A 27,418-nucleotide genomic window follows, 5' to 3' on the forward strand; every position below is an offset into this window, starting at 1 on the left:
AGCATTTTATCTGCCCACAACAGAAAACACGTTATGTGTTATACCTTCAACGAGAACTTTTATTTCCTTAACTATTACTTATGAAGTTATATATGAAAGTTCTTTTGCTTTCTTAAACAGAGTAATTTTACTTTTTCTGGATGACTCAATATTATCAAGAAGATGAAGAATTTTTATATTCTGTTATAATACAATGATGTTGCCAGGACTACCAGTTACTACCAATGTGTCTTCTATCTAGCTCCACCTTGCTTTTACTTTGATATGGCTGGTAAACTAGACAAGCAAATTTATTAAAAATTTTTTAAAAGTTTATTTATGTATTTTTTTAAATAATAGTTTATTGTCAAATTGGTTTCCATATAACACCCAGTGCTTCTCCCCACAAGTGCCCCCCACCATGACCATTTTGAGAGAGATAGAAACACCATGGGGGGAGCAGCGAGAGAGCTTGTGAGAGTTCCAAGCAGGCTCCACAGTGTCAGCACACAGCCCGATGCAGAGCTCTAACTCACAAAACAGTGAGATCATGACCTGAGCTGAAACCAAGAGTGAGACGTTTAACTGACTGAGCACCCAGGTGCCTCTATTAAGATTGTTTACTAAATAATAGGTTAATGAAGGCCAAACAGCCTATTTTATAAACAAAGCTCACAAATTTTATGGCAGATATGTCTTTGCTTAGAGCTTTTCTCTGGTCAATCATATTAATCACAGTTGAATTCTAATGGTCATCCTTCTTTACTGAATAAAACATATAAGCCCAGTATTTTGTCTTTAAAGTTGTTCTCTTAAAAGCCACATAATAAAGTTGTACCTTAAAATGTAGAGCAGTCTACCACTTTGGAGCTCTACGATATCAATAGAACTTCCAGTTGAAAGATGTAAAAAAAATCTGAGTTCTAGTTCTGCTTTCCCTATACAACAGCTTTAAGAGGTTAACAAGTCATTCATATGTTTTAGGAAAAAATCTTCTCACTGAAGGATGAGGGAGTTAAATCAGGTAAAGAACTCTAAAACTAATTAACAGCAGAGATCGGGTTATCTCATATTTCTCTTTTACTTTACAGTTTTGTAAGTTCTCGTTTGATGATCAAAACACTAAACTACAAACAGAAGATTCTATTAACTCCGATTTGTCCATAAACAGACTCTGCAGTTCCGCGAGATTAAATGTGACTTGATGAGAGTCACACATCTAGGAAACAAGATGTAACTTGTAACTATCATACACTGAAAATCTTTTCAATAGATCATAACATCTATAAAGCACAAAAAAAAATGCAAAAGAAAAAAATCTGTCTGAAGAGTTAAAGGATTTCAACTTATGTTTTCTCTAGCTAGGTATACCTCTTAGATAGGTGCGGTGTACAGAACCATCTTCTTGTTGCCAGTCGGGGATACACGGCGATTTATCTGATAAGACACACCACTCAAGTATATACTTATTTACAGATTCATTTGGAGCAGTCCATTCTACCCAAAGCATATTATCTTTGGGAAATGCTTTAAGATCCGTGACAGGTCGAGTAGCTTTAAAACAATATTTGAAAAGTGTTATGATAAATGAACATCAAAAAATTTCCAATTTTGATGTTTTACATTTCCATAACCATGTGACTTTGCTATCAGTTTTTGTAGCATATAATATTGTTTTCCATGAATAAAAACACAATTATAATTTACACAGACAGTAAATTTATTTTGAAACTAAAATTCCTCCTTTCCTGAAATTCTTCAAATGTTTTGTATATGTAAATGGCAATATTTTCTCCTTTGAAAGCAATAAACAATATATTTAAGTTATATTCATATATGGCTCCCAAAGCTTTTAAATAATATTTAATCAAACCAGATAAGTAAGTAGAAAATGAGTAAATGAATTAAGTAGTTAACTTCAAAGTTGAAGTGATCCACATAATAATGTAACGAATTATTTGGTTGCTGACTGATTTCTGAAACTATGATAATCGATATTGAAGAGACAGTCTTAGATTAATTGTGTATTATGCATGAGGATATCTTACGTATTATGGTCCACTTTTCCCATCTCACAGATACAAACCTTGAAAGTTATAGGCAGGGATAGTTAAAACAGCTGCATCTGATTTGCCAACCAGATTTCTTGCTGTCAGAGTTGCTATGTAACGATCATTTGTGACATTTACTGTCCATTTTGTGTCATTAACTGTGTAATTCTGTGAACGTGATTTCCACCTTATGAGAGTCACTTCATAATCCAAAATTTTTCCATTGGCTTCAAAAGGAGGCAATGTCTAAAATAAAATAGACAAATATATTTAACAAATATTTAATAATCAGTTTTTTTTCATATTCACAAATTCTACTGCCATGTCAAACCTCTAACTGAAAGGCACTGGCAACCTCATTTTCAACTCATGACCTTAAGTCAAACTACTACTATATGGTGAATAAAGAGTAAACACAGGACTTTGACTAACAGGGAAAGTAAAGTAGCACCATTTTGTTAGTTTTTAGTTCTGTATACTATTATGCCCTGTGACTCTCTGGCCCTAAATTATCTTATGCTGGAGTACTTTTCTCTCTACCTTTTCTTAGTAGGGTACACCTGCACACTTATGGACTTGACAGTCATTTTGTATTTCCTATTATTGGCATACATTTTGATTACCCAAAACCTGTATTAATTATTTTCTATGAGCACTCAGGAAAGTTCAATGACAGACAAGATCCTTCTTATAAACCTTCATAGAACTGTGAAGTACCTATGAGGTATAATCTGTATTTTATGTTCTTTTATGTATTATACATAAAACTCTGTGTTTCTATTTATTAAACACTTTGCTGATATTAAGATGAATACAAATCTGAGTTAAATTTGAGTTAAAAAAACTACACATAATGCCATATAAAAGGTATTTGTGTAAGCAATAAAAGAATATAAACATGCAATTTTTTTTTTTTTTTTACCTTCCATATGAGTTGTACAGATCTATAGCCATGAGTTTGGGATGGCTCTATCTTATACCAGAAACTTGGTGCCTTGGATGGTCCTAAAGAAAGGATATAAACTTTTTAAAATAAAAGTTTTTATTATAGCAGTAAAATATAATCCTGGAAATTATTCTCCTACTTTGTTGTTATTCTTGCCCCTCAATCAGAGGGTCTCTTGTTTTACATGTTTAATTATTTTGAGAGAGAGAGAGAGAGAGAAAGAGAGAGAGGGAATGAATGAATGAATGGGGGAGGGGCAGAGAGCGAGGGAGAGAAAATCCTAAGTATGTCCTGTGTGGTTAGCATGGAGCCTGATGCAGGCCTTGAACCCATGAATCATGAGATCACAACCTGAGCTGAAATCAGGAGTCAGAAGCTCAAATGAATGCTCCCTGGGTCTTTCTTTAGTGAGGATGATAGCTTGATGATTTAGATTAAAAGCTTTTCTTCTAATTGTAAAGTTACAAATCTATCTTAGGTATAACCAAAAATGCATCACCATTTCTTACTGCTAAAAATTAAACCGAAAAACTGTATTTAAATGTACACTTAAAACCCCTAAATGTGAGGCACCTGGGTGGCTAAGTCGGGTGAGCGTCTGACTTTGACTCAGGTCATGATCTCATGGTTCATGGGTTCAAGCCTCACACTGGGCTTTTTGCTGACAGCGTGCAGTATTCTTTGGACTCTTTATCTCCCTCTCTGCCCCTTCCACACTCACATTCGCTCTCTCAAAAATAAATATACATTAAGAAAACGAACACCCTACATGTACATATATAAGAATACAAAAAATAAATGGAGTATATATGGGCTAAGTTTATTATCTTACATTGGGATGACTGTTAACAGAATATAAAAAATGAATTCATAGTACTGTTGTGATAATTACCAAATAAGTGAAAAATGAAAAAGCACTTTATAAAACCACAATCAGCATGCCTGGGTGGCTCAGTCATTTGAGCATCTGACTCCTGATTTCGGCTCAGATCATGATCTGATGGGTGTATGCGATCAAGTCCCACATCCGGCTCTGCGCTTACTGTGGAAGCTGCTAGGGATTCTCTCCCTCCCTCTGTCACTACCCGTCTCCTGCTTCTGTGTGCTTGCATGCGCTCTCTCTCAAAATAAATAAATAAACTTATAAAACCAAGTATCAAAGGCAAGTAATTAGGTTTTCAAAATTTCTATAGGATCAGGTGATTTTTCAAAAATTTTTATAAATGAAATTATAAAATATGGTGTTCAAAAGAATAAACAAAAGGATCTGAATAACATCTAAGCTGTGATGTGCTCATTATAAAGAGGCAATTACAGAGGACAAAACAAAGAGGAAAGGCAGACAAAGGAAGCTGGGGAAGAGACTGCCAGTACAAGGGGTTCTCAAAGAGATGCACATAAACGAGTATACAAGAAATTATAAAGAAAATGTTACAGGCCAGAAAGATTTCCTAATATGAAAAGAACCTGGAGGCATCATTCATTAAGATGAAGAAATGCTAATCTAAATGGTTCATAATTTTCTGGGTATCTCTTTGGTTTGACAAAGGTTATGTACCAACTCTCCAGAAAATGCACACAGGCACTAACTACAATATTAATGTTATTTTAATGACTCAGGATAGGATTCTCTAATCAGGGATACTCTGAGCCATGCCCTTTTAATAAAATGTTTTGGACTTAACTGTTAGGTTAATGGTTTTCTCAAGGTATCTAAAAAAAAATCCATGGTAATTTTCTTTCATTAATAATCAAATAGAATTATACGATCAGTAATGGACATTTTATTTCTCAACTGTCCTTAAAAAGTGTAAAATACAAGTTTGAATAGAATGATCACAAAATAAGCAGCAATGAGGTCTATACTATTTAATCCAGACACAATTCATAGCCATAATTCCAAAACCTTTATTTCCTCATGTATCTTAACTACTTACTGTCTTCATATGTGATCCCACTGGCTTCTTCACTCCAGTCACTCCAGAATCCTTTACCATCTTCCTTCATACAACGAATCCTAAACACATACTCTGTGAAAGGTTTAAGGTCCTGGACAGTGAATGAAGTTCGACTGGAGGCTGTATCTTCAGGAGGAATCTGAAATCAAAGCAAACCAAGCAAAAAAAAAAAAACAAAAAACCATGGAATTTATTTTAAGTGTCCTAAATTCCATTAAGATTTTAGAAACTGATTTAATGAAAGAAATAAACAAACTCTGGAGAGAAATCAATCCACGTCAAAATGCAGTCAAAGTTAGTAAGTTAACAGATCTGAGAAGTCTGGAACTATCCATTATTAATCCTTCCTTCCTTGTCTTCAGTTTTGTTTCTTTCTTCCATGAGGGCTGTAACATATAGGGTCCAGGGGTTTTAAAAGATGGTATAGTCCAATTAGAATTTAATTCAGGAAGGTTTACTAAAGGAAATATGGGCAGAGTGTAGGAAAACCTTAGATAGTGGTCAGTCCTCTGGAGCTTGTAGCCGTTACCATCCTTAGGCCCAAAGGGAGAGGGGAGGTAGCAGAAACCTGGAGAAGAGGGTCAGACAGAGTTAACTTGAGAGGACCAGTGACCTTAGGCTGAGACAGCAGCTCTAGGGAGGAAGCAGGGAAAATAAATATGTTCACTTCTCCTATCTAGTGCTAGGCCCCCTCCCCCTCCTCTCATGAATCACATTCACTAAGAAATCAGAGACAATGTGAACCCACGGATGCAATTCATATAGGTTTGCATTCCAAGACAAAGAGTAGGGTAGAGAAGAGCAGAGTGTAACTCTGGAGAGGCAAAATGAAAATATCCAGCCCAACCATGAAAATACAAGCTATCATTGCATATATAAACTTGGTTTTCAGGAAAAGAGAAAATATAAATTATTTTTTCTACGACTCTGAGATTTCAACATTGAATACAAAAAAAGGGGCCTTTTTTTCTATCAATGAATTAAGATTATGTTACTAAAACATATTTTGAAGTTCAGGTATATATCCTCACTGTACAACATGAAGCATTAATCTATTTCTGTTTGTTGCTTTTTCTGATTTTATTTTGAACCCTTTAGGTAAGTGGAATGGAGAGCAGAAGTAGTAAGGTCATGGGCTCAAATCCCTTATGAACTCATTACTGCAACCAGAGAAAGCAAAAGCATACTGTCAGTGATCAATGAAATTATAACAAAGAATATTATGGGGACACAAAGCTACGGTGACATCCTTTTAAAAAGTTCCAAGTACTTCTTTTGGTGACAGCATCATCTCTGAGTACAGTATTCTTTTCCTGTTCAGTCTTAGAAGTTCCCCACCAATTCCTTCCTCTACTAAGAGGTTAAAAAGCTTTCTAAAAAGGGCTTAATAGTAAATATTTTAGGTTGGGGGTCAGATAGTCTCTGTTTCAACTCCTCAACTCATTCACTGTGGCAAAAAATAGCCAAAGACAATATAAAAAAAAAAAAAGAGTGGTTCTATTTATAAGAACAGATGGCAGGCTGAAATTGGCCTGCATATTTAATTTGTTAGGCCCTGCTCTCTACCTTTGCTATACAATCTCTTTATATACCCTCCCACTTAATTTGCCGGATGTTTGGTGTTCCTTTCACCTCCCACAATTTAAAGTACTCTTCCTTATCACCCTACAGCCCTTCCATACTTCATTTAAAAGCTACTGTACTCAGCAAGACTATATTTTCTACCTGAATGTCTTCCTGTTTGCCCTTGCATGAAATACAGATTGAGAAGAGGTGTCCAAGCAAAGTATTATATATAATAACCACAACTTTAGGATATTGAGACTTTTAGGTTAGAGGGTTATACGACTATTTGCATATACAGTAACTTGCAGGTTACCTGGCTCCAAGTTGAGGCATCTCTGGTTCTATACTGAATGTTGTATTTCAGTCTTATAAAACTCTGAATACTTGAGTTGATCCACGTCAATTTCAAGATACTAGACAGTTCCTCTGAGTTGCTGACTGATAAGTTATGTGGTGGATTGGGCTTCACTGAAGAATAAAGTAAATCCAAATTTTTATTATGGTTTATTTTTACAACTTCTTATATAAACTCAAATGATACTTCTTCTATTTTATTTCACTATATTCATTTATTCTTACCAGATGAACTAATTTTTCTGAAAACAATACTTATGTCATACTATTATAATGAAGAGAAAAGGTTTCTAAAGAAATTTTAGTTTTCTTTGTCAACTTCTTATGCTGGTTAATTTTTTCAGGTTCCAATATCAAAAGACAAATATTTATATGCAAAGAACAAGACGTTAAAAATGGACCGTGTATACTATGACTACTGTGCTATAAATACTGTTTGGTAACTTCACAAATACCAGCAGATAACTTTCAAAGTAAAAACTGCTATGAGTGCAGCTGGATTATGAATATTTTTCTTTTTCTAAATTATTTTTAATGTTGATAAAATAAATCTGTAAAAGTCACTAAGATAATAAGTGGTGGTTTCTACAATTAAAATTGAAGAACTACTTTAATTAATAAGCCACTAAATCTAATAAATCCTCAAATTTAGTTTTATAACTACCTTTATCTACAGGATCAAAATTTATATGATCTGATGTAACCTTCCCAAGGGCATTCTCTGCTTCTACCCAGACTTCAATGTTGACGAAATACACAGGAGAATAATCAACAGTGCACGAGGTTGGGGTGTCACGTTTTGTTTTACAATCAGCAAACTTCTCCGTTGCCCTAAATACAAAAATGAAGGAATCAGTCATTAAAAACAGATTTCAAAAAATTAGAGTGAAAAATGCAAATAAATCAAATAAATGAAACCCAGATTATTACTGCTAGAAATAAATAAGGTAATTATAAGTATGAAATGAATTGTTGATCATTAAAAACAAATAAAAATTTCTTATAAGCCAACCTGCTTTTCTTTAAAACTTGGGTTTGATTTATACCTTACAACACAAAATTATTTTCAAATTTTTACTCCAAGAATATTACATTTATAATACTATGCTCTATCTCCAATGATCTGTCTTCTAAAAATCTATTTCTTGTAACGTTACTGTTTCTTTCGATTCCTGAAATAGAATCCTTACTGTACCTGTGATGTCTATCTTTAAGCACAGTATGCCTTTTCTAAGCACAGTATGCTCTGAGGTGACAGGAGGATAGGGATAAGAATTTCTGCCACCCCAGAAAATTCCCTTAGCCTTTTCCCACTCAAACCACTTTCTAATTTTTACCACCACTCAAAATTAAAAGTTATATTACAATATTTACTCATCTATGTTTAAGTTATAATCAATTAAACATACACACACAAACTAATTTTTTTAAATTGAAGGTAAGTCAAATCCAAAACAAAACAGGTAACTTCTATGAATAACTATGATGTATACCTTAAACAGGATACTGTATATCAATTATATGTCCATTAAAAAATTCCTAAAAATCAGAAGCAAAATGAAATATACAAACTCTGATGTTGAGTTGGTGCTATAACACAGAGGAAATTATTTTAAGTAACTTTAAGACAGTAATTTAACTATACCCTTAATGGAAGAAAAACAATCTTACAATTCTTTTTTGTATTCCTATTGTTGGTGCAGAAAATGGCATTGTTCTGCAGCTCTTATGTTTTTTAATTTTTTGTGGTTTTTATTTATTTTTGAGAGACAGAGACAGTGTAAGCAAGGGAGGGTCAGAGAGAGAGGGAGACACAGAATCTGAAGCAGGCTCCAGGCTCTGCACTAGCTGTCAGCACAGAGCCCAACGCGGGGCTCGAACCTACGAACCATGAGATCATGACCTAAGCCGAAGCTGGACGCTTAACTGACTGAGGCACGCAGGCGCCCCTGCAGCTCTTATGTTTATGGTGAGTTAAAGTAAATGAATAATTATATTGGTTTTGTTGGAAACCAAGGTTTTCAGCAAAGAAGAAAGGAGATGTAGAGGTTAGATGAATGAAATTAAAACAGGTAGTCCAGATTTTAAACTGGAAATACCAGTATTCAGTCATGATGTATTTTACCTTAAAAACACTTCTTAGCTCATTCTGAAAAAGTCTAGAAACAACAACAACCCAGTAGCAGTAAGTTCCCCTAGCACCCAGACTGAAGTCCCTAAGTGGTACTTCCCACTAAATGGAACCATGGCTACTTGGGAAATAGGTCTGGGGCAGGACATATGAATTTAGAAAATGAACTTGGTAAATCACATCATACCAGATATGAAGAAAGGTGTCCAAGACTAATGAATGACGTCAGAGGAAGAGCTAACCTGAGGAAGTTCCTCCTAACCAACATGGGACAATGTATCAAGGAAAACGGTAATGGACTGAAACACATAAAATATATTTAAATATGAATTCATAATGAAAGGGAAAACCCTTCATTATTTACTTCTGGAGGATGCTAGGGAACAAACTCATTATAAAACTGGTTAGAGTAAATGAAAAAAACATCAATACCGTTTTCCTTCTATAAACTGTACCTCAGGGTAATCAATGAGTAACCAAAGGAAGTTTTCTTTGAGTATATCCACTTTTTAAAAAAGATGGAATACCACTATGTTGTACCTCATGACAAATAATGATCACTGATGATAGCTCAAACCTTTGAGTGAAACACTAATGGGAAGCAACACGGTTTAATCCCCAAAACATTCTGCTGAGTCATAAAAACCATTCACAGCAGAGTACACACTATGATTACATTTACATGACATTCAGAAAAGCAAAAATCTGCTGTGAAGAAAATCAGACAGGTAGCTGCCTTGTGAGATGGGGTGAGATAGGGTGGTGGCTAGGACTGACTGGGAAGGAGCGTAAGTGAACTTTCTGGGGTATGCTTATGTTTTAAATCTTGATATGAGTCTGAGTTACACAGCTGTATGTAGTAGCCAAAACTCACTGACTGATAACAAAGTATGTAAGTATATTTTAAGATACACATAAATTTTACCAAAACACAAAAAGTATGTGTATCTAGTTAATTACATTTAATTAATGATGTAAATAAACACTGAAGTAGGCAAGGGTGAAGTATACTAATTTCTGCAACTCACTTTGAAATGCACTAAAAAAAGATGGATAGGTGAAGAGAAGGATGCATAGAGACACATCTATGTGATAAAGCAAATACAATAGAATGTTAAGTGCAGCATCTAGGTGATGGGTCTGTATAAACGTTCACTGCCAAGTTCTTCCAGCTTTTATGTCTGATAAAATCTGCTGTCAAGAACAGTTTGTTTATAATCAACTTTTACTTGTGTCTGCAGAGTGTGTCAGTCACGCCAAAAAGCCAAGTCCAATACACAAAACCCGTCTTTCCAAAATAAACAAATAAATAAATAAATAGGAAATTTTATAACTGATGGATCATGTGACAACACACCTGAAACCACTCTTCAATCTTAGTATCAGATAAACAAAAATTCTCAACCAAAACATCTGTTAGATCTAATCAATGAATTCAGTAAAGATGCAGGATACAAAATTAAAATCCAAAAATCAGTAGCAGATTTTACATTTACAAGGAATTTTCTCAAAAAGAAATAAATCGATGGGGTGCCTGGGTGGCTCAGTCGATTAAGCATCTGACTTCGGCTCAGGTCATGATCTCACTGCTCGTGGGCTTGAGCCCCCACATCAGGCTCTGTGCTGACAGCTCAGAGCCTGGAGCCTGCTTCCGATTCTGTGTCTTCCTTGCTCTCTAACCCTCCCCCACTCACACTCTATCTCTCTCTCAAAAATAAATAAATGTTTAAAAAAAAAAAAAAGAAATTGGGGCACCTGGGTGGCTCAATCAGTTGTGTGTCTGACTTCGGCTCAGGTCATGAACTCACAGTTTGTGAGTTTGAGCCCCGTGTCAGGCTAACAGCTCAGAGCCTGGAGCCTCCTTTGGATTCTGTGTCTCTCTCTCTCTCTGCCCCTCCCCTGCTCATGCTCTCTATCTCTCTGTATCTCAAAAATAAATGTTTAAAACATTAAAGAAAAAAGAAATAAGTCTATCCCATTTATAACAGCATCAAAAACAATAAAATAGGAATAAATTTAACTAGGGAGGTGAAAGATCTCTACCCTGATAACTACAACACACTAATAAAAGAAATCAAAGAAGACAGTATTCTGTGTTTATGAACTCAAATAATTAATATTGTTAAAATGTTAATAACACCAAAAGCCATCTGTAGATTCAATGCAATTGTTATCAAGATTTTTTCTTTTATACAGGCTTTTTTCTTTTATACAATAGTAAAGGAAAACACTCCTTAAATTTATGTGGAAATAGAAAAGATTCTAAATAGTCAAAGAAATCCTAAGAACAACGAAGCAGGAGACACTATACTTCCTGATTTCAAGTTACACTATATAGTCACCAAAACTGTATGGTAATAGCACAAAAAACAGACAAATAGACAAATGAAACAGAACTGAGAGTCCAGAAATAAACCCAAGCATAATTCAACTAATTATGCTAACCAATATTTGACAAGGGAACCAATAATACCTGATGGAAAAGACCCTCTTTAGAATAAATAGTGCTGGAATAATTGGATATTCACACACAAAAGAATGAAATTATACCCTTATCTTGCACCATTCACAAAAATTGACTCAAAAACTGGATTGAAGGGGCGCCTGCGTGGCTCAGTTGGTTAAGTGGCTAATTTCGTCTCAGGTCATGATCTCGCTATTTGTGGGTTCGAGTCCTGCACTGGGCTCTGTGCTGACAGCTAGGATCCTGGAGCCTGCTTCAAATTCTGTGACTCCCTCTCTCTCTGTGTCCCTCCCCTGCTCACACTCAAAAATAAATAAACATTAAAAAAATTTTTAAATAAAAATATAAAATAAAATAAAAAATGAAAAAATGGATTGAAGACTTAAATGTATAACCTCAAACCATGAAACTCTTAAAAGAAAACACAGGAACAAAGCTGCATGACATGGATCTTGGTATGGATTTTTTTGGATATGACACTCAAAGCACAAGCAAAAATAAAAAATAGGCAAGTGGAACTACATAAACTAAAAATCTGCCTAGAAATCATCAACAAAGTGAAAAGACAACCTACAGAACAGGAAAAAATATTTGGAAACCAAAGATCTGATCAGGAATTAATATTCTTAATATATAAAGAAGTCATCCAACTCAACAGCAAAAAAGCCAAATAACCCAAATAAAAAATTGGCAAAGACCCGATTAGATTTTTCTCCAAAGAAGATCTCTGAAAGGGCAGCAGGTACATGAAAACATGCTCAACATCACTTGACATGAGAAGAATTTTAATTAAAACCATAATGAGAGATCACCTCATGCTTATTAGAAGGGCCATCATCAAAAAGGGAAGATAACAAATGCTGGCCTGCATGTGGAGAAAAGGGAGCGCTTATGCACTGAAACTGTAAATTGTTATAGCCACTATGAAAAACATTACGGAGGATCCTAAAAAAATTAAGAATAAAACTACCACATATGATCCCTATGTATCATACAGTAGTGTTCTACTTCTGGGAATACATCCAAATGAATAAAACTGCTAACTTGAAAAGACAGCTGCACTCTCTTGTTCACAGCAGCATTATTTAAAACAGCCAAAGCATGTAAACAACCTAAGTGTCCATCAATGGATGAATGGATAAAGGAGTTGTGGTTTATATACACAATGGAATATTATTCAGCCATAAAAAACAAGGATCCCTTCCAGTATCCCACTGACATATCATTTTCTTTCCTTCATTCACAATGCAGCTCAAATTTTAAAGTTTTTTTCTGGATACACTAAAAGGGAAAAATCAACAATGTTCAAAAAGCTTTATAACTACAAATAACATACAATTTGTACACTATCTAAGACATAGACATAATAAAAGACTGGTGACTAAAAATTTAATCTTTTCCTCATGTGCAACAGGGACAGACCTTGAAGGCATTATGCTAAATGAAATAGGACAGAAAGAAAAATATTTATTATTTCACTTATTTGTGGAATCTAAAACAAACAAAAAGCTGAAACTCACACAAAAAAGAGATCAAACCTGGGATTACCAGAGGTGATGGGAGGAATGAGGGGAAATTAGAGGAAGGTAGTCAAAAGGCACAAAATTCCAGTTATAAGATATTAAGTACTAGGGATATAATGTACGATACTACCATAGCCAACACTACTGTATGATACACAGGGAAGATGTTGAGTAAATCCTATAAGTTATCACAAGGAGAAAATGCTTTTCCTGTTTTAAAAAATTCTATCAATACAAAAAGGTGGATGTCAGATAAACCTATCGTGGTTTCACAGTATATGCAAATACATTTACATATATTACATATATTCACAGTATATGTAAATCAAACCACCATGCTATATGCCTTAAACTTACACAATGATGTATATCAATTATTTCACAACACAGTAAACATAAATTGCCTGTTTATTACTCCACTTTAAATTAAGATAAAATATGGTGTGTACCTTAAAAAGAAAGAGGAAAAAGGGGAGAAAAAGAATCAAATACTATGTGGTGGTTCCTGACTAGAAGTTTACACCACCCTTACAAATTACTTTTGGGAAAAAAAAGAAATCAAACACAAATCTGATTGTCTAGACCTAACAACAATTTTTAGGAAAAAAGAGGGCACAGAGGAATATGTTAAACAATGTGTAACTGTGACTTTAACAACTGAATTGCAAAGAAAAAGAAAGAAAAGAAAACCAGGTGGAACCTATGATAAAGACAAACTTATAAAATGTATCAATTTGCAATGCATAGAGATTATTTAGATTGTGATTTGAACACATGTAAAAAATATATATATATATTCATGACAGAGCACAGGGGATACAGTCAATGATAATGTTATAATGTAAGATGACAGATGGTAGCTACCTTGTGGTGAGCAATGCAAGAGGTACAAACTTGTTGAATCACTATATTGAACAGCTGAAACTATTTTAAAACTGTGTCAAATAAAAAAAATTTTTTTAAATGTGTGTGTGTGTGTGTGTGTGTGTGTGTGTGTGTGTGTATGTCTCATGAGACATGAATACTATCTGAAAATGTAATAATATATTGAAGTATTTTCAATTCTATCTTAGTATAATAATGGTATGTAGTTATGGGTCTTTTTTTTTTTTATAATGTTTATTCAGTTTTGAGACAGAGAGACAGCGCGTGAATGGGGAAAAGGGAGAAAGAGAGACGGAGACAGACCTGGAAGCAGGCTCCAGGCTCTGAGCTGTCAGTGCAGAGCCCAATATGGAGCTTAAACTCAGCAACAGTAAGATAGTGACCTGAGCTGAAGTTGGCCACTTAACTGGGCCACCCAGGCACTCTTGTAGTTATGGGACTTAAAAAAGGTGTCCTTATCTTTTAGAGATAATGTACTGAAATATTTATGGATGAGATGAAATGATGTCTGAGATTTTAAGATAATCTGGGGTGGGATATATATATATATATAAGACTGGTCATGAGCTGATCATTACTAAAGCTGGATGATGAGCACATGAAGATTTATTATACTATTCTTTCTGCTTTTATATGTTTCAGATGCTCTAAAATAAACGATTAAATAAAACATTTAAAAATCTGAGCCACCTGGGTGGCTTAGTGGGTTAAGTGTCCGACTCTTCACTTTGGAAACAAACATACATATATGAAAATGAAAAAATGTTTAAAAATTTGCATTCAATATTTCTTTGAAGAAATAATAACTCCAGTACAAATGACTAACAATAAATTTAACATACAAAAAACAAGAACTTGCCATTCAGATTTTAAAGTGAAATTTGTTTCCAGGTATGTTTCCCTTCCAGGATCCCACTGACACATCATTTTCTTTCCTTCATTCACAATGCAACTCAAATTTTTAGGTTTTTCTGGAGGCACTAAAAAGGAAAAATCAGCAAATTTCAAAAAGCTTTTTGACCACAAATAACATACAATTTATATACTATCCAAGACATTTAAAACCCAAATTAGATGATAAATGACAAACCCAAGCAGAAAGTATAGAAATGGACATAATAGAAGGCTGATGACTAAAACACTCATCTTTTCTATTGAAACTCATACTCTTTAGATTAATATGTATTTTCTATAATAAATGTCACTAACTAGTATGTTTCAAATTAACTGTACATAAAATCAATTTTCATTTATAAATGGATATCAATATTAACTGATTTCTCCATGAAGTGTATTTTAATAAGTAATACTGCATGTTAATAAGAGGCAATTAAATGGAAACAAAAATGATTCACTTATATTTCTCTTCCTATTGCTTTCCAAAACTCTGCTGGAGGAAAAGCAATGCCAAAATTATGGTTTTGGGTATCTATAAATTTGATAATCCACTCTTGGGTCATACTAAGTTTATTTACTCTGACATAGGACTTTCTCTGGTATTGCTTCACCATTGTCAGAGAGTTGCTTTATATGTGCACCTTCTCAGCAATTAAGGGATACTGAAAGTTACTATATCTACATTCATAAATTTCAATTCTGCGAAGTTTTGTGGGTCTCATGTCAAAACATTCTTCTAGAAAACTGATGGATACCTGACTTTCAGGAAAGAGAAAACTTATGTTACTCTTGAGACTTTTTGTAGATTAGTGATCCAAATGTAGTTCCACTTCAAAACTTATTTTTTAAAGTAAGTATGTCCAGAAGTCACTGAGCCAACAAATTGCCACATTTCATAAAGTCCAACAGACATTATAAATGTAATTCAACAGTCATAACAAAGTCTGAAATAAGACAAAATCAAAACTTACAGCCTGAAATTATTCTGATTCCATAAACATTCTGATCAATCTGTCCAAATGTACGAATGTTGCAAGTGAGTTGAGTATTTAATAAAGATGAATCTGTAAACGTGACACTAGATGCTGTTCTGTTTATGATGGTATATTGTTCTTTAGGAACAGTAACATGGTTTGTTTTCCAGAAAATGTAATTAGCATTTACATGAAAATAATCCATGCATTTTTCCTTTAGCACACAAACTGCCGTGAAATTAGAACCAAGCTGTACAATTGGAGATTCAGGTTTAATATGACCACATGGCTCTAGAAGTTCACCTAAAAAGGAACAACAGAAAACATAAAAATGGACTGAATTATTCTGGTACAAAATGATATTTTATATCAATGCAGCCCCTTAATATTCACTAAATTATCTCTAAAGACAGGGGAAAAAAACACAGTGGAAAAAAAAATATGGCCAGAAGTCAATGCCTCAATTTGTAAAGAAATAAACTGTAAGACTAATGAAAAAAAAATGTATGTGAACTTTAGCCCTTTTTATAGTTACTCCAACTTTACTTTAGGAAACACAGACTGCCTGCAGTATGATTCATACTTATTCTACCACCAACCCTATTCCTTGATTCAGACCCAGGGTCTAAATTAAACCCTCCAGAGAAGAGGCAGTGATTGGCTGTGCTCCTCTCCAATCCTGGATGGTGGTGGATGGGTAGATGGGGCAGGGAAGACAGTACACATTGTTCATACATCAAAGTTCATATATCAAAATTCAGACAACGAAGTAAACAGCAAGGGAGCAAAAAAAAAAAAAACCCATGAAGACTAGAACAAGATGGCCAAATATGTTAGTTTTAATAGTAAGTGTATGGGATAAAATCCTACATTAAAAAACAAAAAAATCAGACTGCCTGAAAACATAGATATGCCACAACTATATGCTTTAACTATACCCAACTCCAGGCTGATGACAACTAAATCCCCTACCTCCAGCTCTAATTTCCTACTGTTTTCAAAGGCTTGCACAATATATATCCATGTGAGATATTCTTTAAGTACTTTAAGGTGGAGATTATCTAAAGCTACATGCATCACAGTTCCCTTCAAACTTATTATTTCTATACCTCTGCTAAAAGCACCATGTACATCCAGTCATCTAGGCGAGATGCCTTGCAGTCACCCTCAACATTTCTAATTAGATTCCTCCAACTATCAACTTAATAATACTGCATTGAGTCTTGTTGGTTCTAGATTCTTAATATGTTTATCAACCACTTTCTTACCAGCCTATTTTGTCTGCTGAAGCTCAGGCCATTACACCAAAGTCTGACCTCCTTCCAGTTTATCCTGCTATACTATTACCAGAGTTACTATTCAAAATGATCATGCTATTTCCCTATTTTAAATTACTGAATGGCTTCCTGCTACAGTAAATATAAAATTCCCAACTCCTTGGCATGATTCTAGCCTCACTGCCCAGAAATGTAAGGCAGCTTTCCCTAGTGAATCCCATTCGGCAATGAGTAATCTTGGGTGGTTACCTATCCTAACCGAGCTTCAGTTTTTTTCACTTAAGTTACTAAACAAGTGTTTTTGAGATTAAAAATTATTTATGTAAAACACCTATTACGATGCCTCGTATTCAACAGTCCACCGATAAATGGTAGCCTATCATCATTATTATTACTCCAGGCAGGGTATGGAAGGTTCTCTCAAAGTCCGCAGGAAGAATTAAAAACAGTTTTTTGCAGTTAAAAGTGTACTCCCAAATGGAATCCTGGACCTCTCATTAAGCCTATGAGGCCAGGCGTAGGAATATGCATTTCTTTGTTTCAAACTCATTAATATGGGCTACTTACATGACCTTGTCTATATTAAGTCCCCGTGCATGGAGAACTCTAACCTTCCAATTGTATGGAATTTCATCTTGTGGGGTACTAATAAGTTACTCTGTGATTCTGGGCCAGTCCTTACAAATCCCTAGACCTCACTTTATTCCTTGGTAAAATCACTCCTATTTTACTTTCTCTCAAGTAATTATAAGGAACAGTAAGTACACAATACACGTTACAATACTAACATGAGATACAGCTATAGACTCAGTATTAATGCTTTTTAAACATACAAAATAAAACAGAAATACTACAAATGAGCATATGTTCCAAAGTGAAGTACAGTCTCATTAAAATCATCTTATGCCAACTTTATTCCATTTTTACAAGGCTAGCAGGCCAAATTGTTTAGAAAGAGAACATTTTAATTTTTAAAAGGCATCTGAGAAAGTTAGTTGGGGTAATTACATAGACAAGATGAAGAAATGCAGACTAGAATACACTATAACAGGTAATAGCATGAACATTATAAAACTGCTGGTATTTGGTTGTTCCTGAGTCACAAAAATAGAAATTCCATCAGTCAAACTGCATCTTAATTGGTTGATTACTCGTACATTTAAAAAAAAAAAACACTCCGAAAAAAGTTAGTGAAAGAAAGGTCTTGAGTAGAGTAGGCTGAGATGCCTGCTCTCTGTCCTTGTGGCAGACTGTACTTTCCAAACATGGTGACACCTATATATTTATCCCATCCCACATGTTCTTCTTACGATGTGACTGATACTCCTTCCACAAAGAAATGGTGTCAATTCCTATCCTCATGTCTGTGTAGGTGCTAATGGCCCTCAGATCTGCCTCAGCTGATGGAGGGGACTATGTGACTTCCAAGGCTAGATCATTAAAAGAATACAACTTTTGACTAGTTCTTTTTTTCTCTTAGAACATCTGTCCATGGAACCCAACCAATGTTGCAGGTTAGCCAAGGTCACATGGGGAGACTACATGTCCTGTTCCAGCCAACAAGCCCAGCAAAGTCCTCAAGCTATAGCCAGCATCAACACAGACATATTAATGAATGTGCCCTCAGATGATTCGAGTCCCCAATCTTAGAATACTCCGACTGAGGTCCAGATATCATACAGCAGAGATGAGCAGTCCAGCTATTTTATTCGTGACACACATAAACTGTGAGAAATAATAATGATTGTCATTTTAAGCCGGAAGTTTTGGAGTAATGTCTGAGGCAGTAATAACCTGGTCCTGTTATTTTGAACATATTTATCAATAACTTGGCAGAAAACAGAGACATCCATACTTATCAAATTAGCAAAAGACAAGACTATGAAGGACGACAACACTTTGGATCATAAAACTATGTTGAAAAAATAGACCAGTCGGCTAAAACCAAGATAATGAACTTTGTAAGGAAGGGAAATACCTTCTATTCAGGCTGAAATGAAATGAATATAGATTAAGGGAGAAATGGCTTGAAAGTAATTCATGTGAAAATAACCTAAGAATTTTCACTGATTAGCAGCTTAACATGAAACTACAGTTTTTCTTAGCTGGCAAAAGACTATGTTGATTGAATAAAAATGATGTTCAGATCAAAGTAAATTATAAAATAACTATACTCAGACCAAGTCCAGTTATGGTACATTAAATCTATTTTTAAGTGTATTTTATTCAAACCTCAATAATAATTATATAATTACTATCCTTTTTATAATGCTTATTGTGGGCCAGGCACTATCCAGATGCCTTCTGTACAGTAACTCATTTTAATCCCTATGATAACCCTGGGAGTTAGGAACCATTATTATCCCCATCTCATAGATCAGGAAACTGAGGCAGAGATTAAGCAACTGGCCAAAGTCCTACAGCTGGTAAGTGCAAGAGGTGGGATAGTCTAGTATTTTGAATGTGCTATGGGCAACCAAGGGAAGAATCAGAAGGGTAATCACCATGCACAGGGTTAGAAGCCAAGGCTGTAAAAAATAATTAGAATAACTGCGTAAGTCCAATTAGGGGAAGAGAGGCCTCAAAAGAAACATAAACAGACTCCTTCAATATGTGAAGAGTTGAACAGAGGGAAGACAAAGTGGGAGCACTCTAGAACTAGGGTTAATGGGAAAAAGTTACAAGGAGGACAATTTGGGCTCAAGAATAAGGAAAGATTTTCTAAATAGCAATAATTTTCAAAATAAGCTTTATGTCACTTAAAGTGTTCAAAAAGAGGGGCGTCTGGGTGGCTCAGTCGGTTAAGTGTCCGACTCCAGCTCAGGTCATGATCTCAGAGACCATGGGTTTGAGCCCCGTGTCAGGCTCTGTGCTGACAGCTCAGGGCTTAGAGCCTATGTCTCCTCTCTCTGGTCTTCCCCAGCTTGTTCTGTCTCTGTCTCTCAAAAAACAATAATAAAGACATTTAAAAAAATTAAAAAACAAAAATGTTCAAAAAGAAGCTGTATTCCTGGATTTAGAAAGGGGTTGATTTACAGCAGTGCTTCTCAAACTGTGGTTGAAAAGATTGGTATGACTTTTTTTCCTCCCCCCAATCTTTCACAATGTTTGCTCTGTACCATGTTTGATGAGACAAGTCCAGGGAATCACATGTTCGGTATCAGGGCTATGTCAAATTAAGAGTTTCTAACATTTATTCTTAATTTCTGTACTTATTGTGAACCAGTAACAAGAACCAGTTCTCACATGGGCATCAGGACGTGGACCAGTTTGAGCAGTTCTGCTCCAAGTGACCTCTTTATTCTGGGATCACAATAACACTCCTGCTCAGTGATACCTTTGGCCATTAAAGGTAACAGATTTCCTCCTATGTATTAATTAAAACAAAACAAAACAAAAAAACCAAAACCAACAACATATTTTTCCCCCTCCCCACCCTAAAGTTATTGTCAGTATATAGAAACAGCATTTAGAACTACTAGGTGACTGTTTCAACTCAAACTATAATTTATCAGAAGTATTTTTACATTTCAAAATCATTTTTAACAGCATTATTCTCTCAATAATGATCCTGGGAAAAATATAAACATAATTATATAATAATGAAGCACAAGCTTAATTATATAATTATATAAAAATACATAAGCCTAATTTGTGAGGTTGGAATCTTACCTACAGACCCACTGGTGAAGAAAATAAACAATGCTTGCACTATCCAAGTTTTCAATGTCAACATCTTGCATTAGATATTTCTGCAAAAGACATATAATGGTATTATTTTTACTATTTTTTCTCTTATAACACATAATAAGACAGAATTTCTGAAGCTCTTGCTTCCACTGTATAATCATCTTCTAAATGGTAGTAAAATCTTATGAGAATGCAGAAAACAAATTTAAGTCTTCAAAATATTTTTCTTTATTCCCACTGGAGTTATAGCTAATAAAATAGTGATGGAAAACAACTTCTACTTTAATTAAAAAAGCAATCCTGTTTCTTTTGATGTGAAGACTTGTACTATTATTAAATACTATGTGAGTGAGACAATACTTCAGAGAGAAAAATTTCTGCATAGCAAAACCCACCAAAAGCAACATCAAAAGATATTTGCCAAAATGGAAAAAAAGTCTGTAACTCATACCATGACCAAAAATACCCCCTGATGTATGAAGAATGCCTACAAATCACTAAAAAATTCCAACACCTAGAAGAAAAACAAGATGAGCTGAACAATTTATAGGAAGGAAATACAAGTAATTTAAACATGAAATGATACTCTCAACTTCACTCATAATGAGAGATGCAAATTAAACCTACCCCAGACAGGAATACAAGATAAAAGAGACAGGCTAGAAAACAATTTGGCAGTTCTTTACGAAGTCAAAAGCACATAATAACACTGGGCATTTCCACTCCTAAGAATGTATCCAAGAGAACTAAAAGTACATGTTCACATGAAGACTTCTACTCAAATGTTCACTGCAGCTTTATTCATAATAGTCCCAAACTAGAAAAATGTCTATCAACTGGTGAATGGACACACAAATACTCAAACAATCGTATATCCCATGCAACAGAATACCATTCAGCAATAAAAGGGAATGAACTAGTGAAACATGCAATAGCATGAATGAATCTCAAAAGTATTATGTGAAACAAAGGAAGCCAGACACAATAGGCTACGTACTGTATAATTCCATTCATAGGATATTCAACAAATGGCAAAATTAGGGCGACAGAACGAAGATAAGGGGCTAACCGGGGCTGAAGTGGGGAAGAGGAATAAATGTAAAGAGGCAAAAAGCAACCTTCTGGGGTGACGGAAGTGTTCTATGACACTGTGGTGGTGACAAGACTATGCATTTGCCAAAATTCACTGAATTGTGGTAAGAATAGTGAAAGTTCCGAGATTTTGCCCTATTGCAAGCTAACAAGTTAGCCTGCTAGTATGGATGCTGGCAGAATACCTGAAACTCCTGTGCCAGAGACAAAGGACCTTACCACTCACACCAGGAGCAGCATTTTCAGAGTATTGGCATTTTCTTGTGCCAGTTGCATGGGCCCCTATTCCAACACAGCACTGTGAAGAGAGTCAGGTAATACTTGTACGCACAGTGGGTCATGTTACAGGAGAGGAAGACTGAGCTTAGAAACCCAGATCTTTTAAAATGGCAGTAAGCATGCCTGTCTTTTACTCTGGAGGGAGACATTATCTCTATTTTCCAAGGCTGTAAGCAAACCTTGAAGAGACCTAAGAGGAATCATTTTCTAACAAACTGATCACATTTGGGGGACAGAAGGGAGCAATCCGGGATGGGGGACATGTTCTATCCTTTGGACTATGGTTATGATCTATGGACTTTATTGCATGTAAGCTGTACTTAGTAAAAATAGTAAACAAATAAAACAAGAACTACCCAATATCATTTCTAGTTTGGGTCAAAATATAAAAACTACAAAATTATCAACAGTGTTATGACTGTTGAGACTATGTGACTATGACATAAAGATGTTCTCATACATTGCCCACTATATGGAATAGCCTTCCCAACAAACAGGACACTTAAAACTGTGAATTTTATTATTTGTAAAGTAGAGCTGAATTATAAACAAAGAAAAGAACCTACTCTTATAAGGCATATGCTCAGTTCTGTATTATCGATCAAAATCAAATACACATGTGAATCTAATGATTCTATTTCTAGTATTTTATCCTACCGATATGAGCAAAATGACACATATGTAAAGTTATCAACGACAGCACAGTAAAAGGCTGAAGCAACCTAAATGTTCATGAATAGGGGAGTAGTTAAATTATGGCACATCCAAATAGAGCATACCTGAGGGAGCTCTAGATCTACAGATATGTAATGGTATCTAAAATATTGTTCATGTAGAGAAGAGTGTATTTTCATTATTTGTGGGAAGAAAGCAAAAAAAGATAAAATGTACAACCATTTCTTTGTATATGCATAAAATACCTCTAGAAGGATAAAAATTCAAATACTGGCTACCACTAGTAAGACATCTGGGTAGGAAGGAGACTCTCTACCATACACACATTGCACCTTTCCAATGTTGTACTTTGCGACTTTAGTACTTAGTCAAAAAACTAAATTTAAATTTAAATATTCTTGATGTGTAAACTCTCCCAAATAACACTATTTGGACAGAAAGGAGCAATCTGGTGAGGGCTTCAACGTACTATATTTGGAGCAGAGTATTCTTTTATTAAAAGGAAACACTAACTTGATTTTATGTACTCCCTTACTATGTAACAGTCACGCCATAAATAATCTGCTCATGAACTATCTAGATTGTCCCACGGTAAGGCACAGGAACTGTTTTCTTCCACCTGTTGTATTTCTTACTTGCCAACTTTAAATATTCCATATGAGAAAAATCCACATCACAAGTGTTCATCAAAACAAAACAAAATATCCGGGCGTGTTAGGAGAGCAATATGTGGTCACGCCATCCTGACACCCCCACCAAGTACCTTGTTCACACTGTAGAGAGGATTCTCAATGGTCCCTGGAAACTGGCAATCTTTCTACTGATACACTATAGTCTTAACAAAACTCTGAAACAAGAGGTCCCATGAAGGTATTTATAGTTATCACAGAGCAATTAGATTTATCTAAGTGGGCCTATGAAATACATTAAGTAAAAGGAAAACAGACAAAGTTAGGTTTCATATTTTAATAGTTAGAAAGCAACATTTCCTAATTTTTAAAGAACTGTCATTGAGATGTGATGAAGAAACATCTGTTAAGGAACTTAATTTCATAATCCAAACTTAAGAGATAGAAACACAGAAGCACTAGCTAAAATATTAAATGTAATACAGTCAACTTCATTGTGGGGCTTATCTTGTTTTAAAATGGACAGAATTGACAGTATCCTACTTATTGTTCCTGTCCTTTTAGTTTGTTGACAAGACATACTCAATTTACAGTCCTATTATTAGCTTTATCCTCCCTCATCTCTTGCAGATTTTTCCATGCATATATTATAACCTCATTGTAAATAAAGATTTTCCTTGATATTTGTATGTTATTTTGGAACATTCTATGAAGAGAAAACATAACTACTAACCACAGGTACAGGGAATGTTTATTCCAAGCACTGAGTGGTTCTTCTACAGTGGCAATTCCTCAAATATGGTGGTTTAACACAGTAATGTGTTGAAAGGTGCTATAAGATGCATCAGAAGTAATTCACAACTGTTGAAGTAATAAAGTTTATAAATGATTTAAAAAATTGGAATAAATTTAACACTGTCTCTATGGTTGATTGTTCTTATGCACTTTGATTCCCATGGATTTTCTCAAGTGGGAGAATGCATGGGAATTATAATTGATAAATATGCAATAGTTTTGCCCTTTAGAAATAATTTTTGTTATTTGTGGATTGTGATTTTTGAGTCTCTTGTTCATTTCACGTTGAACCAAGGCCAGAATGAAGAAGCATGAATAATACATTTAGGTACAGATCTCAAGGGAGGAGGAATGTTAACATACACTTATTTACTAGGTAGTTAGTTAACATTACTACTATAATTGCAGAATAGATGAACTACAATGCCAAATAGAAGGCAAAGTAATGTTTGTTGAGTGAGTAAGCTGAAAAGGGATCAAGATGGGGAAAATTTCAATATGGTATCATGCATACATAGTACAAATGGATCAATTTGCAAAAAACCCATCAAACTTACATTATATTAACTATTTATTATTTACTTTTTTTTAATGTTGATTTTTGAGGAAGGGGGAGAAATGTGAGTAAGCGAACAGGGAAGAGGCAGAGAGAGAGAGAGTGAGACACAGAATCTGAAGCAGGCTCCAGGCTAGAGCTGTCAGCACAGAGTGGGATCCAGGACTCAAACTCACAAACCATGAAATCATGACCTGAGACAAAGTCAGAAGCTTAACCAACTGAGCCACCCAGGCACCTCTAATTATTATGTTAAAAATTATTCGGCTCTGCTCTATTCCATTAGTGCTAATTATTAATTCATAACTTATACTTTTATACTACTATTTTATATTATACTAGTGCTTTTATGTAAATTATTTTACTTGATTCTCCTAATACCCTAAGAGAAGCAGGTAGGTAAGGCAAAAATAACTATTTTATTATTTTTTAAGAGTCTGTATTTTTAGAACAGCTTTAGATTTAAGATGAAATTGAGAGGAAGGCACAAAGAATTCCCACATACCCTCTGCACCTCCACATGCACAGCCTCTCTCATAATCAAAGTCACCCCCCAGAATGGTACATCTAACCAATGTTGAACCTACATTAGAATCAATGACACACCAGAATCAACCTAAATCTATAGTTTACCTTAGGATTCACTCATGATAATGAATTCAATGGGTTTCAAAAGGCAAGGATTAATTACTGAAACTTCACATAATAAAACGGAAACAGATTAAGTTACTTACCCAAATCACAAAATTAGGAAGTGAAGTAGGGATGTTAAAGTAAGTCTTCTGCCTCCAAAAGTCATGCTCTTTTCACTGATTCTCACTATAAAGACAGGAAAGCCTGATACAGGAAGCTGGCTTGGATAATATTTTTTATATGGTTACTTCTTAAATCCTTGCCTAGTATACAGGCTTTCTGAAAGTATCCTACTGTAAATACCTTCTGACCGTCAGTATAAAACAATTCCATAAACACCTGTATAACAATATTTAAACATCCTTTTTTCAAAGTTTATTCATTTTTGAGAGACAGAGTGTGAGTGGAGGAGGGGCAGAGAGAGGAAGACAGATCCAAAGCAGGTTCCAGGCTCTGAGCTGTCAGCACAGAGCCAGATGTGGGGCTTGAACTCATGAACTTCGAGATAATGACCTGAGCTGAAGTTGGACACAACCAACTGAGCCACTCGGGTGCCCTCATCCTGCAGCTATAACCTGGAAACATTATCAGCCCCTCTGTGCCTAGTCCAAACTGCTGATTTTCATTCAATGTCACAAAAACATTAAAGGGACATTTTGTTGAATTTGACAAAAGCAGTTAAAGCAAATCTTTAAAAGAATCATACCTTTTAACCTTTCACTAACAGTTAAGACTACTAATTCTTCAACTGCCAAACTATTTTATGCACACAGAAATAAAAATTCAGTTTCAAATTCAGTGCCAGGTTAAATTCTGGTGTAAAAGTAATGGTGGTTCCTCTTTGAAATGTAAAAGGTAACTTCAAATTTAGGCAAGGAAGTTGAATCCTCTATTATTGTTTCACACATATTAAGACTTTGATATAATTTAATAATATATAAGAAATTGTACTTGTAACAATGATATATTAAAATGAAAGGGAAGTAATTATTTTTAAATTTTCAAGTGAACAGCAGTTGAAAATGTCATATACAAGTTCTCTATAATCCTACCAAGATAACCACTGTGAAAAATTTGGTGGATACTCTTGCAAAATTTTTATTTGTATATGGTAACTTTACCTTGTATAAATATATACTTTATTTCACAAAAATGTTCTATAACTTGTTTTCCCTTACTACATTTGGACATCTTTCTAAGTCAATACATAAAGACTAATTCCTTACATTTGCTCAAATTCACCTTTTCATAGAGGTTTTCCCTGACCACCCAGTACTGCTTATCCTCTTTTCCTGTATTTTTTTTTTCCCCAATCAGACTCAATGTTTTAATGGTTTAAACTTTTAAAAATGGTTTGGGAAATATTTCTTATAAAGAGCCAAATAATAATTATTTTAGGTTTTGTGTGTGTTAAGGTCTTTGTTGCAACTAGTTAACTCTGTTACACAGATAATATGTAAATAAATAGGTGCACTATATGTTAACTAACTTGGATTTAAATTTAAAAAAAGGCAAGGATGAATTCTAATAAGACCTTATTTAATACAATAAAATGCATGCTAGATTAGGTCTGCAGACCACAGTATGCCAACCCCTGTTGCAAAATAGTACTTAATTTACTTATTTTGTTTATTGACTGTTATGGGTTGAATTGTGTTTTCCTCCTGATCTCCTAACCCCCAGTATCTCATAATATGACCCTGTTTAGAAACAGGGTTGTGGCAGAGGTAATTAGTTAAGATGTCATAATGAAGTAGGACACAAGCACAATGCCACGTGACAACATAGGCAGGGATAGGAGTGATGCAACTATACGTTAAGAAATGCCAAGGCCACCCTCCTACACTGTTGGTGGGAATGTAAACTGGTACAGCCACTCTGGAGAACAGTGTGGAGGTTCCTCAAAAAATTATCAATAAAACTCCCATATGACTCAGCAATAGCACTGCTGGGGATCTACCCAAGGGATACAGAAGTGCTGATGCATAGGGGCACATGTACCCCAATGTTCATAGCAGCACTGTCAACAATAGCCAAATCATGGAAAGAGCCTAAATGTCCATC

The 27,418-nt window shown here is 34.8% G+C and overlaps 1 protein-coding gene across 3 annotated transcripts in view; it reads right to left on the minus strand.

Moving 5' to 3' along the window:
- Positions 1–27,418, minus strand: part of IL6ST (interleukin 6 signal transducer) — a 54,145-nt gene that overhangs the window by 13,462 nt on the left and 13,265 nt on the right. The window contains exons 2-11 of one of the 3 annotated variants that reach the window (XM_029942255.1): positions 25,456–25,540; positions 20,678–20,757; positions 15,726–16,031; positions 14,717–14,837; positions 7,519–7,685; positions 6,814–6,968; positions 4,914–5,073; positions 2,953–3,035; positions 2,066–2,276; positions 1,351–1,533 (exon numbers count right to left, since the gene is read on the minus strand). In XM_029942255.1, coding sequence (XP_029798115.1) covers positions 1,351–1,533; positions 2,066–2,276; positions 2,953–3,035; positions 4,914–5,073; positions 6,814–6,968; positions 7,519–7,685; positions 14,717–14,837; positions 15,726–16,031; positions 20,678–20,741 — 1,450 coding nt within the window. In that variant the 5' untranslated portion in view covers positions 20,742–20,757; positions 25,456–25,540. Of the gene's footprint in view, positions 1–1,350; positions 1,534–2,065; positions 2,277–2,952; positions 3,036–4,913; positions 5,074–6,813; positions 6,969–7,518; positions 7,686–14,716; positions 14,838–15,725; positions 16,032–20,677; positions 20,758–25,455; positions 25,541–27,418 lie in introns of those variants that run through there. The other 2 variants (XM_029942256.1, XM_029942257.1) reach the window with 2 other exon arrangements.

Source organism: Suricata suricatta, chromosome 6 (assembly GCF_006229205.1).
Source record: "Suricata suricatta isolate VVHF042 chromosome 6, meerkat_22Aug2017_6uvM2_HiC, whole genome shotgun sequence".
Taxonomy (NCBI): Eukaryota; Metazoa; Chordata; class Mammalia; order Carnivora; family Herpestidae; genus Suricata; species Suricata suricatta.